We start from the raw sequence: 17,256 nt of genomic DNA, 5'->3' as shown, positions 1-17,256 counted from the left end.
CTGACGCACCGGAAGGCTGCGCAGCCATTCAGAGGGACCTGGACAGGCTGGAGAGTTGGGCGGGGAGAAATTTAATGAAATATAACAAGGGCAAGTGTAGAGTCCTGCACCTGGGCAAGAATAACCCCATGTACCAGTACAAGTTGGGGGCAGACCTGTTGGAGAGCAGCGTAGGGGAAAGGGACCTGGGGGTCCTAGTGGACAGCAGGATGACCATGAGCCAGCAGTGTGCCCTTGTGGCCAAGAAGGACAATGGCATCCTGGGGTGTATTAGAAGGGGTGTGGTTAGCAGGTCGAGGGAGGTTCTCCTCCCCCTCTACTCTGCCCTGGTGAGGCCTCATCTGGAATATTGTGTCCAGTTCTGGGCCCCTCAGTTCAAGAAGGACAGGGAACTGCTAGAGAGAGTCCAGCGCAGAGCCACGAAGATGATTAAGGGTGTGGAACATCTCCCTTATGAGGAGAGGCTGAGGGAGCTGGGTCTCTTTAGCTTAGAGAAGAGGAGACTGAGGGGTGACCTCATTAATGTTTATAAATATGTAAAGGGCAAGTGTCATGAGGATGGAGCCAGGCTCTTCTCAGTGACATCCCTTGACAGGACAAGGGGCAATGGGTGCAAGCTGGAACACAGGAGGTTCCACTTAAATATGAGGAAAAACTTCTTTACGGTGAGGGTGACCGAGCACTGGAACAGGCTGCCCAGAGAGGTTGTGGAGTCTCCTTCTCTGGAGACATTCAAAACCCGCCTGGACGCGTTCCTGTGTGATATGGTCTAGGCAATCCTGCTCCGGCAGGGGGATTGGACTAGATGATCTTTCGAGGTCCCTTCCAATCCCTAACATTCTGTGATTCTGTGATTCTGTGATTAACATGGTCATTTCTGGCCGATTTCCAAACAGTAAAATGAAGATAGATGCTGTCTAGCTACACTGCTCCTCATGGTGGACTGGCCCAAGGCAATTAAGCTGCTGAGTATAAATGTGTGCATGCACAAACCTATACTAGCAGAATTTCATACTAAAATACCAGTAACTATCTGCTTTTAAGAAAAATAAGGATTTCTTTTTTGCTCTCCTTCTCCTCTAAATAGTTTAATTCTAAGGGACACAAGGCAAACCAGAGATTAAAAACAGAGCAATTTTAAAAAAGAATGCAAGAACTTCCATGGCAAGATGCAGAAATTGGATATTGTTCGGTGTTTTGCTCTGCCTGTTTTAAGAGGAACGACATTTTTAAAAACACTGTTTCTCCTTCCTGTACAATTGAAACAAATATCCTTAAACAAATCAGGGTTGTTTTGTTTGTTTTTTTGGGGCGGGTTGTTTGGTTTTGTGGGGGTTTTTTTTAAAGGCTGGTGAAGATGGGTAATACTATGTTCAGTTGGCTAAGTCATACAATGCAGAAGGTAAAACCTAAAGCACATTAGGAGTTTTAGCACATTTTACCTTACGTCCCACATACACAGGAATTCCAATAATCATAGCAGGAATAGCAATGCCAGCTATTAAGGCAATTCCTACAGGAGCTCCAACAAGCGTCCCTAGTTGCCACAGTATTTTCTTCTTACGACTCCATGGTTTCTTTCCCCAAAATGTGCAACCTGATGGGCTAATGGAAAGAAGAAAGAAAAAAGTAAAGAAATTGTACATAAACATAACTATACAGTACTGAACTGTTCTCTAGTTAGAAAATTATTGTTCCTAGGTTCAAGTTACAGATGTTATAGATAGCAAATCATCAGTTACAATTTCCTCAGATTTTTTTTTTGGCCTTTACAGCATATTTTGCAACTCAGAGCAGCATACTGCATATTACCACATGCCAATCTGTGGTTCACAAGTAAATTATATAATCAGTTTTTTTATTGCTTACTACGAAGACAATACAGCAGTACTAAGACATCAGCAAAAACAGTGAGTATGTTCATCTAAAACACTTAATTTGTTGCACTAAGTACGCATTGCATGCATGAAACTTAGAAAAATATTTTAAAATGAAAAATAACAAAGCACTAATTTAAATACACGCATTGAAAACGAACTTAATTCTCAGATATGGATACTTGAACTGTGATTCTCTACTCCAAAAGAAAGTCAGACTCACAGCACCCAGGAATCTACTTCCATGTACTTTAGAAAACAAGTTAGCAACCACATAGATCTATTTTTTCTTAAATGTACCTTAAATAATGTAAATCTGAGATCTCTTTCATACATAGCCAACAGAATTCACAGCCACAGACAGCACAAGTCATATGATTGCAGCTTCCATCATTCATTTTTATTATATAAGCAGCACATCGTGGGCATGGCTTTATGTCATCAGCTGTTTAAAAATGAATATTAAGATCATATGAGTTCTTTACACAAGCAGTTTAATCAAAATACAGACATATGGTTGGGAAAACTGATTGAACCGTTACCTGAAAAATGGAAGAAGTTTATTATAAGTTTGCTTTACAAATCTTGATTTGGCAATGACTTGATAGCTATTTGTATTTGTAAACCTTGGACTGAGTAAAACTAATGAAAACAAGGCATATTAGATCACATTCAAGTAATTGAATAGTTAATGCATACAACTCTGATCAAGGATTTTCTAAGCTCAATGCAATATATTAGAGTCAGACATTAAATATGTATGTTAACACAGGACTGATAATATGGTCTCTTTAAATATAATCCTCTTACATTTCATGCTGTTATGAATCTTTTACTTGAATACTCAGTCTCCACTCTGTTACTACTTCTTCTTATCTTAAATCCATCTCCCTTTCCACATTAAGTGCATTTCTTTGGTATCACCAGCCTCCTCTTGAGTCCTTTTCACAGCCCTACTTAATATGTACTTACTCCCTAGAAAAAAAATATTGTGGCAAGAAGAAAATTCTGGAGGCTCTCCTTGTTCCCAAGTCAAATACTGAAAAACGCAGTTAAGTGATTAGCTCTATCATTAACAAGGGGTCACTGAGCAACAGTGAAATACTTGTACACTGACACAACCACAGTTGTGATCTTCATTCCTTCACGTTACTGGTTAGCATCTGCACTTTGGGACAAGCTATTTACTCACAGCAGCAGAAATAACCTGCAGCTCCTAGCACAGAAGTCTGAGTTTACTGCCTCTGTGCTACTATGTAGGTAGGACAAAGGGGAAAGAGAGGTTATACTTGGTATAAAGAACGTTCAAAGAGGCGCAGAACCAGCAGAAAACAGTACCTCTACCAGCTCCAGTGCACAGGGACAGTGAGCAGCTGAAAGGATGCACTAGCTATTCCCAGATGGGAACAGATGCACAACCTACAGGGCAGTAACTAAACTGAGCAAGTTCTTATAGCTCAGCTATGGCAGAGCTACTGCTGTTCATGCTGGGAGGGACTGAAAGGGAAAGGAAACGAGCTGGCATGCCAATTTATTTGAAGTTTATTTTTAAATGTATTTGAAAAACAGAGCAACATGCCAATTTTAAAGGCAAGACGGGGTGCCTTGTTAAAACAAACAACAAATTAGAGACTCACAAGTCTAGGGCTGGATTGCAGAACAACAGCTCTAACTACATTCAAGGTGCAAGAGAGACTCTTTCCCCCAAATATCTACCTTCTTTGGTCAGGCAGACACAAAAGCTGCCAAATAGATCAGAGTTTGGTGTAATTCAGAGCCAATTCTTATCAACAGCAAACTGGACTCTTGCTCTGCAAAATACTATTTTGAATAGTTTATCCTCTTTTTTGAGGGGTTACAAACAAGCTCGATTTTAAGAGACAGAATTGTTTGCTTTCTGGTAGACAAGACAGATGAACATTTTATTGAAAACCAGAAATTAGTAGTAACAAATACACATGTCAAATATAAGAGCTGGGATCAGACTAATAGTCTATTTTGAAAGCAGAAAATCAGTGGTTTTATTTTTAATAGCGTTTATTATTAGCAGCCCTGTGAAATTTCAACTACAGGGGAGAAAATAAGTGTTCCCAATGTGTAAGTGATACAACTAATGAAGTCAGCGTGCCAAATACAGAGAATGCTTTGCAGCAAGTTCCTTTGACGTCACATTTTTAGCTACAAAGTAAGAATTTAAAATGCTGACAAGCCTCTAAGATTGAAGTCAGGTGCTCTGGTCACTGAGTACTTCAAATTATAACATTTAAAATTTGAATTCAAACTTAAAATTGTGTATTTTATGTTTCTGAAACACAAAGACAAAGCAGCTAGTATCTACCATGCTACTATTCAGTTCTTTTAAGAGTTAATTGTGCAAATGTACTAAAAAGGTATTTTACAGACACAGCATCCTACTCATAAATACCTGCTGCTCCAGATTCCTGGCTGTAACTAATAGATGAAGAACGAATTGTTCTCAGGCGCAGACTTTGAGCTCTCTCCTGGCGAGCGGCATCGCAGGTCTGGTTGGGATGCCAAATCTGCTTACAGTGGTAGCAAAACTCAGTTCCACAGCCTTCTCGTCCACACGTAAGTTTGGGACAGCTGGCACATCCAAAAGCGATCACAGCATATCTTGAATGATCAAGAGGTGCAAGTGAGAATTTCGTTAATAAAACCAGTTCTATCTACAGACCAAAGCAGACAAGACATCTGCCAGAGCAGCAGAAGCAGGTACAAAGGCAGTGGTCATCAGGAGCTGACATGAGGTGGCCAGCACAAGTTCCTTACCACCTCCTTCCACAACTCTATCGCTATTGCATTAGACTAAGACGGTACAGAACTACTATAACCAGTGCAACACTTTGCTCTCCCCCACCTTAATAACTTAATGCAGTACTGAAATATCCTGTCTTTAAGGCTGAATGCAGTACTGTAAGGTTTACAGTCACAAAGCAATCACAGTAGAAGAGTGGGACAATAAAACCAAAGAAGGTATTTAAGCAACTAGAAAAAGTTATAATTTCAAAAGTGTCCCAGTCACTATGGGTATGTCTAAGCCTGACCCTTTATATAATCCAGGAAGATTCCTGCTAAGTGATCTGTAATGTAATCTATTACTGTAAAGGCATCTGACTTGGTACTGCATGACATTTTGGTACTTTACTGGCGGTCTTTTATCATGAATACCACTATCTACTTTAAATAGATGTTTGTTTACTCTTTATATTTTAAAATGTCAAAACAGCAAAGCAAGTATTTTATAAATAAGGATTTTGGTTTCTCAACCATTAAGAAAATTTCAATTTTGACAATTTTAATAAATAAATTTCAAACTGTAAATGCAGAAATTGGTAAGAGTTCAAGGCTTCACTGCCACCTTTACTCTGACAATACTATAGAGCAAAGAGCTCCAAAGATGTTGAGACTTACAAAACTGTTACACTATTTTGTAATCAGACACTACATGAACAATTCTATACAATGACAGAGTTGTTGCCACAAATCAATTCCTCCATCAGGTCTGCATGTTAAAGTTCACATAATAAAAAGACAGACAGTGTGTATTATAGTTCATATTAATATTACATATAAATATATATACACATATATACACACGCGCCTTAATTTCTACCCATTGTAATTTTTTCTATGATTTTATGCAATAGTTTGTTTTTTTTTTTAATAGAAAACAATACTAGGTCCACTGGTATGAACATTTAAAATAGATCTATAGTTTTATTCACGTGAACAGTCCCCCTGAATACACTTCAATAGATTTATAAATGCAGCAGGGCTTAAATTTATGGCTGTTCAAATGAAGGTAATTTTATTTTAAAAGACTGAATTGTTTATTTTTACCCCCTGCCCAATTTATAGCAGTTGCATAAATTAACTCAAAATATTCTTTACCAGTATAATGATACTAAAAAAATTATTCTCACTCACCTATCTAAAAATTTAGCTATTTTCATTTTCGAGTAGCTAGATCTGAAGCTCTGTAAGGTTCATGCAAATCCTATCCCTTTCATTAGTGTTTTAAAACAGCATGTTTGAGGTTCCCCCCCCCCCATGAAGTTCTGAAAACAAACAGGAGTTTTCAACCTTTAGTTTACAGATGATGCAGCTACAAATAAAAATGAGATATATGCTTGTCTTTTCAAATATCTCTTACTTTCCAAGTAAAAATTTGTTTCAGTAATTGCTAGACTCGTCTATACTGTGGTCAGGTTAATCAGCTCTATTTTCCCACTTATAGCAACTGAAGAGATAATTGCTTTGTATGTACGCAAAGAGACTCTGATCCAAATGCTTCTTCAACATACAGGGATACTTCCCAGGCTCACTAATGTTATATCAAAGAATCTCAAGTGTAGGCCATGAATAAAATATCAATTTATATCTTGCCTTCCACTGCTAATAAAGAATGGGCGCACCCCTGAAAGCACTCCCCACTTGGGACTGATGTGTTGGCATACCTTTAAAAAGTAACTTTTTAGACCAAAGCAAACTGTACAAGATTACAGGTTTAATTTCAACAATTTGCATTCATTTTACAGGTGATGTGAAAGCCAAAAGTTCTTTTTAGGCTGAGAGAAGGGACAAACAACCAAATTCATAGTAATAATGAGTAAAACAAAAGCCAGAGGCAAAGAGCAATTAACTGAAGAAAGAATGTACAGTGAGAAGAGGAATGAAGAATTTGTACTCTTTTGCTCAATCTGCTTTTTGCTTGACAAAGGTAAGAAAATCTAGGAACTGCTGCTCTTTTCTAATAATATCAGCAATACAATCTCAGAGCAAAACCATTGAATAATTCAGACAGAAGAAAAGACAGAACACACTTGGAATACTGATTCATGAAGGCTTGTTAAAATGACATCAGAAAAGTGATATGAATGAACAGAATTTCAAAAAACTAGTCTGGAAGAAAGCCCAGGATGTTTCCTTATCCACGCTCTTTGCCCCCAGGGAAAGATCACCTATTTGCCACTGTCCCCTACCAAGCCACTGCAGGTAGGTTGCAGCTGGTCCAGAGACTTTTACAGTATTCCAGGTAACAACAATGGTCAGGATGCATTTGAGCTTGCAACAAAAGCTGAGGATGAAGTAGCCCAGGCTCAGACAGAACATGGTGCCAGTGTTATGGACCATTTCTGACATCAGATTGCTTTAGTGCTGGAAACCTGACAGATCCCAGGCAGCTGGTCCAGGGCATCACTACTGCAACAGAGGTTGTTCTTCAAACTAATCCATAGTTCTCTTGTTGGAAGATCATAAGAAGTTCTCTACTGGGACAAAAGTATTAATACACTTATATTGTGGTTAACTTTGTTTCAAGATCTGTTTGGTTCCAGTTTTGCCATCTCTAGGACCTATTTTTAGCCCCATGGAGTAGGTAAAACAGACCCGTTTTTTCCCCAATAGAGTGCAAGACAGCTGAAAAAAGATATTTACTTCTTAATTATTCTTTGTGGTTTACAACACAAAGTTAAATATAGTTATGTTAAATAACACAGGGGCCCACAATGTAGGAAAAAAACAACATTGTAACAGACTAACCTAGCTTGCCTCCTTTTTTAACCTTTCTAATTTTCTCAGCAAGCAAAGTTTTTATAATTATTTGCTCTTTATCTGGTCAAGATCCTTTTTCCAAGTGTGACACCCAAACCCTGAATCACAGAATCTACTAAGTTGGAAGAGACCTCTGGGATCATCGAGTCCAACCTTTGACCTCACACCACTGTGTCAACTAGACCATGGCACTACGTGCCACTTCCAGTCTTTTCTTAAACACCTCCAGGGATGGTGACTCCACCACCTCCCTGGGTAGCCTGTTCCAATGCCTAATAACCCCTTCTGTGAAAGAATTTTTCCTAATGTCTAACTTGAACCTCCCCTGGCACAGCTTGAGGCTATGTCCTCTAGTCCTGTTGCTAGTTGCCTGGGAGAAGAGGCCGACCCTCACCCCGCTACATCCTCCTTTCAGGTAGCTGTAGAGAGCGATAAGGTATTACATGAAACAGTATTACATGGGATGTTTCACCAGTGCTGAGGAGGACAGAAGCACTGACATGCACCATCCACTCAGTTTGTTCTTTCACCTATTTGTGGAGTGAATTTTTCCTACCAACGTGTTTTACTTTGCACCTATTTCCTATTTATTACAGTACTTCTAATTTTAAAGACAACTTTAGGAAATAACGCTACCCTCTGAAGTTACTGTACCTCTCCTACGTTGGGATAACTGGAAATTTAGTAAATGCATTCCATCCAGCTCCTTAATGAAATATTTGATCCATGCTACAATCAGGTCAACTCATGACCCTAATGCATTCAGCCAGTGCTACCTATCAAAATCTGAAAGAAAAAAAAAAAGTCCTCAATTTTAATTGGATATTGCACAAGTTGATTACAGTTGCCAAAGCAATTAGAAACTGTGACTACTGTTGTACCACATAATTGTTAAAGCAAGTATCTGCTGATCTGAAGTTTGTGTGCACTATATGTGATACCTCATCTTTAAACAATGTTTGTTAGCACAGGCTGTTCAGTGAAAGACTGAATAATGTTTTCTTCCCTGAACCTCACAGCCTGTACAATTCCTTCCTCCATCCTCCTTCTATCCTCCAAAACAACATTAAATCCCCATTAAATCTATGCTGTTCTCACTTCTCCTTCCCGCCTCCTGCTGAGTGCTTTCTCCCAGCTTCCCTGGCTAACATCAAGGTGACAGACCAGTGCTGCAGCAGGCTCCCAGCTGGGCACAGACTGACCTGCCAGTGCTGCGGTGGCTGCCTGGAAGGACAAATTTTAGAAGGTAACTGTAGGATTCATATGCAGGCATTTCTCTTGCTGGAGGCATTATTGATGGTCTCCTTTGCTTAAGTAGTATGTTTTTTTCCCAAAACTTCTTAAGATTAACTTGTGCTGAAAGCTCAATCCCCTCTGCCCAACATATCTGAAGGTGCTAAAGGTTTCAAAAGCAATCAGAAGGATGCAAAAAAGACAAAACATGACTGCATAAGCTCGTTTCTTTGGGATAACAACCATAAAGAATGATCCTGCTGAGAAGTATCCAAGTAACCCACTTCATCTGATTTTAAATTAGTAATAAGAATTCAGTGAGGATGTACTATCTCTGCATTAAAAACAGAACCCATCTATCACTGTGAAGCATTTCCCTACCACATGAAATATATTAGGAAAAAGTTGTGCTATTAAAGGTACAGTTAAGGTCACCCATATAGTACTAGTTTGTTCCCCTCACAGGAAAACATCGGCACAGTTTAGTTGCCTGGCAATATACTGTGTTTTCCACAGGATTCCACTCTCAGAGTAAGGAGCATGCAGTAGGCAGTTCTGGAGCAATTATTTAAATATTTGCTATATATTAACTAATACATTGCTGGGGTCCTACACGATCACACAGAACTTTAACTTTGCTCTGAAAACCCATTTTTTTAATTTTATAAAGGTATTATCTACAGTAATTATCATTACAGTTTCTGACCATTTAAAGATACTTTGGATTAATTTTTTTTAAACAGATGAGAAAACTGAGGCACAAAAAATAAGCAAGGTGAAAAGTCTCCATTAAACAAATCCACCTTACTTTTTTAGCACTTCAGAAAACAGACTGAATCCTTGAAACACAGTTTAACTGTTCTTGTATGCTTCCCCTTACCTCGAGTAACAAGTTTGTCCGGAACACCAAAACTCAGGGAAACCTGAGCAAAGCATACGTCTGCCTATCAAATAATGCCTTCTAGTGGTTGTTTTCTTTTGCAGTTATCAAAATATTAAGAGCAAGCTGTACTGGTTTTGTCCACAAGACTTTGTTACAAGTTCGTGCAACCAATTCATCTCTCCAGTCACTTTTCCTTCTCTGCTCAAACTACACCACAGCAATGCCATCCACTTTGGACCAGAGGACCTGAGAAGCTATCACCTTTCTAGTCTCTGCTTTTGATCCACGTTAGCAAATTCTATTTAATTTAAAGTATGAAAGCAAAATTGTATTTCAAGTATGTTTCTTGACATATAATTTAAATTTGAAAGCCTCCAAAACATTAAGCACCTGAACAGTAATACAGTAATAGTCAGTCCTATTTCGCTTGTTCTCTTCCAATGTGCTTCCTTTTCTTCTTTCTACTTAATGCTCATCTGTGAGGCTTTAAAACAGAGATGTCATCTTCTAAGGGCTTTTAGCATGCACTGCACATCTGGATTGCAGTCAGGGCTACAACCTTTAGACATTATGATAATGCAAATAATCTCTAAAAAAGCAACTTGCTGAAGAATGGCGTTATGAGACACCAAAGGTGGAAAAGCGTGATGCGCTGCTCAGTAGTATTTAGCTGACTCATGTCGGAATCCAGAATGGTTTCAGAACTCTCAAGTATTAAAGCAGTGTTAAAACATTACGTTCCTCAGATAATAAGCAGGAACAAGCTGATTATTATCTTACATCAGAATCCTGTTGACAGGCAACAAGTGGTGTCTCAACCAGCCACAAGATGGAAGATATCTGAAGCTGGAGAGGCCTTTTTATTGAAAGAAAACCTTCAATCGTTTTTCACAGTTAAAAAACCCAAAATACCCAATGTGCTTTAACAAATGAACTAAGTTAAAAGTACAGTCACCGAACTTTCAGTTCTCTTTAGTCTGACCGTTGCGCTCTTGCCTTGGCAGTGCAACACCTACATTTTTTGTCTGCTGTAGATACATAGCAACACCTACCAATAAGTTTCACGAAATTGCTGAAATTTCCTCTGTGCAGAATAAAAAAATCCTACTTAAGGAAGAGTTATTTTGGAAGATGGGTTGTAGGTTGGGACTTTTGTTTGTTTTGGTTTTGTTCTTTTTTAAAGAGAATTCTGCCTTCTACCTACTTGTACAACACATAACAAAATGCTGAAGTAAAGCAATTAACTTTTCAAAAAGCATAATGCTGTATCTATTTATGCTGTCATTTCTTTGCAGATATTGGAAAAAAAATACATACCCACAATCTGGAGCTGGGCACCACCTACAATCAGGATCCGCAACGAGCCATCGCCGAAGCATAAACTCTTCGTATTTTTCCATCAAGATGTCGTCATTTAATATCAAACGAATATCATGAGGATTAAATCGTTCTGAGCATTCCGGACAGCTAATATTAACTCTGCTCTCGGAGATTTCTATCCGGAGATATTGACGTAAGCAATCCACACAAGATCTATGGTGACAAGTCATTATCTCCGGGAACCTGTCCTTGGAGTGCCGCAAAAGGCACAAGGGGCATTCCATGAAGTCTCCACTTGGTTTGCTGCTAGAGGTTGTTCCGTTATCGGAAGAGGTACATGTGGAGAAAATGGAGTTCTTGTCTGTACACATTTCTGAATGAATACTTTCGATACTTGCAATTCCATCAACACCTCCATTTAAATCCCTAGACTTGCGTTTTGTGTCTTTTTTCCTCCGAAAAAGAGAGCCCAATGAAATTCTTCTTTTCTTTGGTGCCTTTTTAACTGATGGCAAGCTCACAGAGGAAGCAGAAGACTGAAGGTCCCGATCAGAACCCATTTGCCGATGTAAACTCATGTCTAGGTCACTCATCAGAAATGGGTTACATTTCATACACAATCCTAATCATTTTTAAGGATCAAAATAATAGAGTCAGAGGATAGAGGCATATTATTATATAATCCAGTTGAGAGTCTTCACGCAGAAAATTCACTTGTATACACTTCCAGCAAATTCTTCACAGGAATTCCCTATATTAGGAGGAAAGATAAAAAAAAAGATAATTAGAATTATATCCATTACTTCTGGTTCTGAAAGATCACAGCACTCTTAATGACCTGTTATTTATATTACTACCATCTTCTCCTCACCATCTGACCAAATACTTCTTTCCGTCAGCTTTTTCTGTCCATTACATCCTTCTCATCTTAACAAGCCTGAAATTTCCCTGTGGTCAAGGAATATCTTTGTTACACTTAAGCAGTGCTGAGAACAGCATCTTCACTCCCCTGCTCCCTGAGGGGGGTGGTGTGTGTGTGTATGCATGTGTAGAAATTACCATAACCCAAGGTGACAACTAAGTAAATGCATAACAAGTTCTTCTGACATAGTAACAGGTTTACAGCATTGGAAACTTTTCTGTTTTCTCTACTTTACATTTTTCCACACATGCGATAAGGTCATGTAGAAACCCAATAGAGCTAATTAAAAGAAACAAGATTTTTGTGTGTGTTTTGAATCCATTTAGACTAACAGCAGAAATTAAGTTACTGTGGCTGAACAACTCAAGATATTCTCATAATCTAAGGGTACTCAGAGAAGGATGCATATTTATAATGTAAAGCATCTGAATATTTCAGGAAGCAGAGGTGGAGAGTGAGTGACAGCCAACACTGTCTCACCCTTCAATTTCCATATTGCAATTCAAGCAAAGACTAGAGTTAAGGTGATGACATTTGAATTTTTCATCATACTAATTTTTATTAAAAAAAAAAGCCCCAAACCAGATTCCCATCACATATCAAGCTTCAATTATTCCCTATGTACAAGATGACAGCAAGGATTTCCTTCTGCTCCCTGTTGCTTAACTGACCGGCTCCAAGTGGAAAGAGAAAGAAAGGTGTTCTCCTATTTACCTCCAACAGAGGAGACTGCTACACCTCCAAGCAAAAACACTGACTTCCCCCAAACATGCAAATATTCCCACTTCTTGGAAGTTTGATTGATCCACCTGCGGGGTGACTGGGTTCACGGTGTGCTGGGTGAAGAACTGGCTGAAGGGCAGACCTCAGAGGGCTGCAGTGAACGGGGCTACATCTGGCTGGTGACTAGTCACCAACAGTGTTCCTCAGTGCTCAGTTCTAGGGCCAGCTCTGTTCCATACATTTATCAGCAATCTGGATGCAGGAGTTGAATGCACCATTAGCAAGTTTGCTGATGATACCAAACTGGGAGGTGCTGTTGACTTTCTTGAGGGACAGGAGGCCTTGCAGAGGGATCTAGATAGATTGGAGCATTGGGCTATGATTAATGGGATGAAATTTAACAAGTCCAAATGCCAGATTCTGCACCTAGGACAGAGTAATGCTAGGCACAAGTATAGATTCGGAGAGAAGTGGCTGAAGAGCAGCCCTGCAGAAAGGGATCTGAGGGTGCTGGTTGACAGCAGGCCAAATATGAGCCAGCAGTGTGACCTGGCAGCCAATGAGGCAAACCGCATCCTGGGGTGCATCAAACGCAGCACAACCAGCGAGTCAAGAGAGGTGATTATCCAGCTGTATTCAGCGTTGGTGCGGCCTCACCTTGAGTATATTGTGTGCAGTTCTGGGTCCCACAATTTAAGAAGGATCTGAAGGTCCCTGAATGTGTCCAGAGGAGGACAACAAAGCTGGTGACACGGCTGGAAGGAATGTCCTATGAGGAGCGGCTGAGGACTTTGGGTTTGTCTAGTTTGCAGAGAAGGAGGCCGAGGGGCAACCTCATTGCTCTTTACAGCTTTGTGAGGAGGGGATGTGGAGAGGGAGGCACTGAGCTCTTCTCCCTGGTATCCAGTGACAGGACACATGGGAATGGTTCAAAGCTGCACCAGGGGAGGTTTAGACTGGACATCAGGAAGCATTTCTTTATCGAGAGGGTGGTCAAACACTGGAATGGGCTTCCCAGAGAGGTGGTCGATGCCCCGAGCCTGTCAGTGTTTAAGAGGCATTTGGACAATGCCCTTAATAACATGCTTTAACTTTTGGTCAGCCCTGAAGTGGTCAGGCAGTTGGACTAGATGATCGCTGTAGGTCCCTTCCAACTGAAATCATCTAGTCTATTCTGCAAGAGGAATTTTTCTAACTCTCTGTGAACTGCTTTTGTAATAGAAGGAGAAGGCATTTCTTATGCCACATCAGTGTTGCGTATCTGGATGCAACTACTGCTGGCACCGTTTCTTTCTTCAGTGTTTCCCAACTTACTTTCCAGAAAGGGGTGCACTGGGTTTCTATGATTTTACCACAGGATGATAAAATCAGAAACTGGATACTAAAAGTAAGTCAAAAGGCAGAAAAAAAGGAACATGGAGGGCCACTGATCAAAATACAAAAATATTTCTAACAAACATTTTGGCATGGAGAAGACCAAGGGGGAAAAACCCAACGACTGAGGTGAATGCCTCTATTTACCATCACCCAGACAGTCTGCACACCAGCTAGAGACCGGCCTAAAAACAACCGTGTGCTGTACATCTCCGGGACCAGATCACTGATACGACTAGGAAGCTTCAGAGGAAGACTGACCAGCAGAAGACACAGGAATCCCTCTCCAAAGAGGAAACATAGAAATAGCTCACGGCTGTCCACCTCGCCGGAGCAATGTGTGCAGCAAACCCACTGCTGGGCCCTCTTCAGACTACAGTAGCTTGATATTATGTACGTACTAGTAGGTAGCCAAGTCAACACTACTCAATTTATACTGCCATCCAGTACAGTAGTACCCCACAAGAATAATACCTTCCTCAAGTGTAAGAATTTAAAAGAAAAAAAAAAAACACACAAAAAAAAAAATCAGCAAAACCCCACCTCATATATCCTGGCTTTGCTAAAAAGAGGTTTTATGTTTTGGGCCACCAGACTTTTGTTTTTGTTTGTTTAAGAAAAAATTTTAAAGTCACTATATTCTAATTGTTTCAAATGCTTAATTATTATTACTTTTTTCTTTTTTTTTTTTTTTTCCCCCTAATAAAGGAAAATCTTACCTCTGTGGAACACTATCCAAAAAATCTTATTTTATTCCCAGGGTCTAAAATAAAGCATATTGCAAGAACATAACATAGCCTTCCTTCCCTCCTAAGGGAACATTTTCAGCCTAAAATCTAGCCAAAAGGAATCTTGCATGCTTTACCTGCTTCTGTTCCCAAAACAAGTTTAATAGTTTTACAGCCGCTGTTTCTCATTAAATCAACTAAAACATTCCCTTATCTAAACAAAAAAGGTGAAACTGAAAAAACTGCTCAACAATGATGACAGAAGGGAACATCCTTCTCTCTAGGATCTTGGCACGATGTTTTATCATAGAAACATGCAGTTGGTAGACAGTATCTGAAATATACTAAGATGCACAAATCCTATAGCCTACGGCTGACAATAAATTAAGTTTGTATGTCTAGAAGTGCAAGAATAACCTTGAAAGCGTTATTATAACTACATACCCACTAACATTTTTATGTTCACACAGATACCACCAGGACAGTGGAAAGTGCCATCCTCCCCAAGCCAGGAGAATCCATGAAGGACAGGAACAGCAATCAAAGCATTCCATTCAGGCAAGAAGTTTTAGTTTTGGTGGGTTTTTTCTTTTTTTTTCTTTAAAAAAAAAGAAAAAAAAAGTAGGAAGTAAACACAGTAACACAGCCAAGCCTATGACTACAAGCCTTCCCCTCCTCCCTTTCTCTAGAGAGGAAAGAATGAGTATTACAGCATTTTTGCCAGTTGTGACAGATGTACAAAATCAAGAAATAGCAGCTCTGGTGATGAACCAGTTGTACTTTTTTTTTTTTTTTTTTAAATAAACCAAGATTCTCCCATGCTCTAAAGAAAGACACCAGTACATCCTATAGTTCTCTTTGCGCAATGGGAGCTGATAAGCAGTCTCTCAGACACAGCAGATTGCTCTTCTAAAGAAAACGGTTAAACTTTGTCAGGATTTTTGAATAGAGAAGTTGTCAGTTATTTCAGACAATCAACACTCTCTAGATTTAAATGCATAAAGCTAGTTTTAAAAGCCATACTCTTCCTTATATAGTAATGTTCTAGTGACATTTTGAGATGACTTTGCTGAAGTGAAAAGATTCAGCAGATGATTTATTACAGGAAAAAATTAAGACAAATGTTACAATGGTAATAATGATCAGAGCTGTACAAAATCATAAAAGCCTTATTAGTGCAATCTGGAGCACTGGCCAGTTCTCAACCCAATACAGCATCTGCACATTTTTGCTGACAAAAAGAAAGAAAAAGAATCTGTACAGCCAGAGAACACAACGCCTGTATTATTCCAGTAACAATGAGTCCACATGAAGGAGATACGCCGTATGAAAAAACAAAGCTCTGAAATCAAAAGACTGGAAACAAGCCGAGACACACAATTATGGTAATAATAACGAACAATCTGATTTCGAGAGGCAACATTCATTGCAAGCTCTGCACCACTCTCACTGACCAGTATAAACTCTGTCAACATACAGAAGAAACCAATATGGGCGACAGCGAAGGGATAGAAAAACCACACACAGAGTGTAACTCCTAAAAATACAAGTTCACCACTGTCCTCAACATTTCCTCAAAAGCACTTACCAACTACAGAAAAACCATGTTTCTGGCTTCCTGCCATGCCTGAAGCCCTACCACAAATCCAAATTCCAGCCGTGCTTTGCATTCTCCTCGGGCCACAGACTACCACAAAGCACCAGTTGCCGCAGCACAAACACACCTTGTCATCTGAAGATTTCCGAGAGCACAAATGACATTTACAGACGCAACTCACGTAAAGTTCAGTCCTTAACTGCGGTCTGTTCCTTCAACAACCCCTCCTAAACTGTTTGCTGGGGAAACCTAACATCCAGTTCATCTCCTATTAATTTTTTTTCGACCATGCTGCTTTAAGTGAACACTATTGCTGACCATATAACGAATGGAAGGGGAGGGAAAGGAAATCAGAATGCTCGTGCAAAGGGAAAAGTTTTCAACGTGGAGGGGACTGGGGTGAAAAATCTTCTCATGTGGCTCTCCATGACATAACCTCTGCTTGTCTCATCTCACCAATTCCAAACCTTTTAGGAAATGCACTAGAGCAGCTGAGTATAACCCTACTGATTTTGCAAGACAGTGATACAGCCCTACTTCCGTAAGCCAGCTGCTGCGGGAGACTAATCCCCTCATGCTCCTGTCTTCCAAACACACCAGAGGCACAAGCTCAACATGCTGCCTCCTCTTCCATTACATGTTCAACCTGGTGCGCAGGAGCAACAAATAAGGGAGTCTCTGCCATCAGGACAAGCAGCTTCACACACATTTGCAAAATGAAGGCAGGCTTAAACATTTGTGTAGGAAAGGAAAAAAAACCACCATAAACATAGATGTAACTACATCCTCACTAAAACCCTTAAACTCTCATGTCATTGGTGCTTATATGGTAAATTTTGACTTTTCCTGTTGCAAACAAACACTTTTCATTTTAGGCATTCGCTCCTCCTGGCAATTTAACAAAGCATTGACTTTGTGTTAGTATACTGAAAGCTATTTCTTGATTAAAACTGATTATTAACCGTTTCCTCCCTTGACATCTGTAATTCCCAACATCTGTGCTGCTTTCTGAGATGCACTACTCC

General features: G+C 39.7%; 1 protein-coding gene across 7 annotated transcripts in view; it reads right to left on the bottom strand.

Moving 5' to 3' along the window:
- The window catches only part of RNF19A (ring finger protein 19A, RBR E3 ubiquitin protein ligase), a 62,640-nt gene that overhangs the window by 12,042 nt on the left and 33,342 nt on the right, over nt 1-17,256 (bottom strand). For 6 of the 7 annotated variants that reach the window (XM_068396578.1, XM_068396577.1, XM_068396575.1 and 3 more), the window contains 4 exons: nt 10,885-11,638; nt 4,303-4,511; nt 2,178-2,322; nt 1,443-1,605 (listed from right to left, as the gene is read on the bottom strand). In XM_068396578.1, coding sequence (XP_068252679.1) covers nt 1,443-1,605; nt 2,178-2,322; nt 4,303-4,511; nt 10,885-11,501 — 1,134 coding nt within the window. In that variant the 5' untranslated portion in view covers nt 11,502-11,638. Of the gene's footprint in view, nt 1-1,442; nt 1,606-2,177; nt 2,323-4,302; nt 4,512-10,884; nt 11,639-15,078; nt 15,233-17,256 lie in introns of all 7 variants that reach the window. The other variant, XM_068396576.1, reaches the window with a different exon arrangement.

The sequence above is a fragment of the Nyctibius grandis genome, chromosome 3 (assembly GCF_013368605.1).
Source record: "Nyctibius grandis isolate bNycGra1 chromosome 3, bNycGra1.pri, whole genome shotgun sequence".
NCBI lineage: Eukaryota > Metazoa > Chordata > Aves > Nyctibiiformes > Nyctibiidae > Nyctibius > Nyctibius grandis.
Note: the sequence above shows the minus strand (reverse complement) of the source record. Positions and strands in the feature narration are given on the sequence as shown.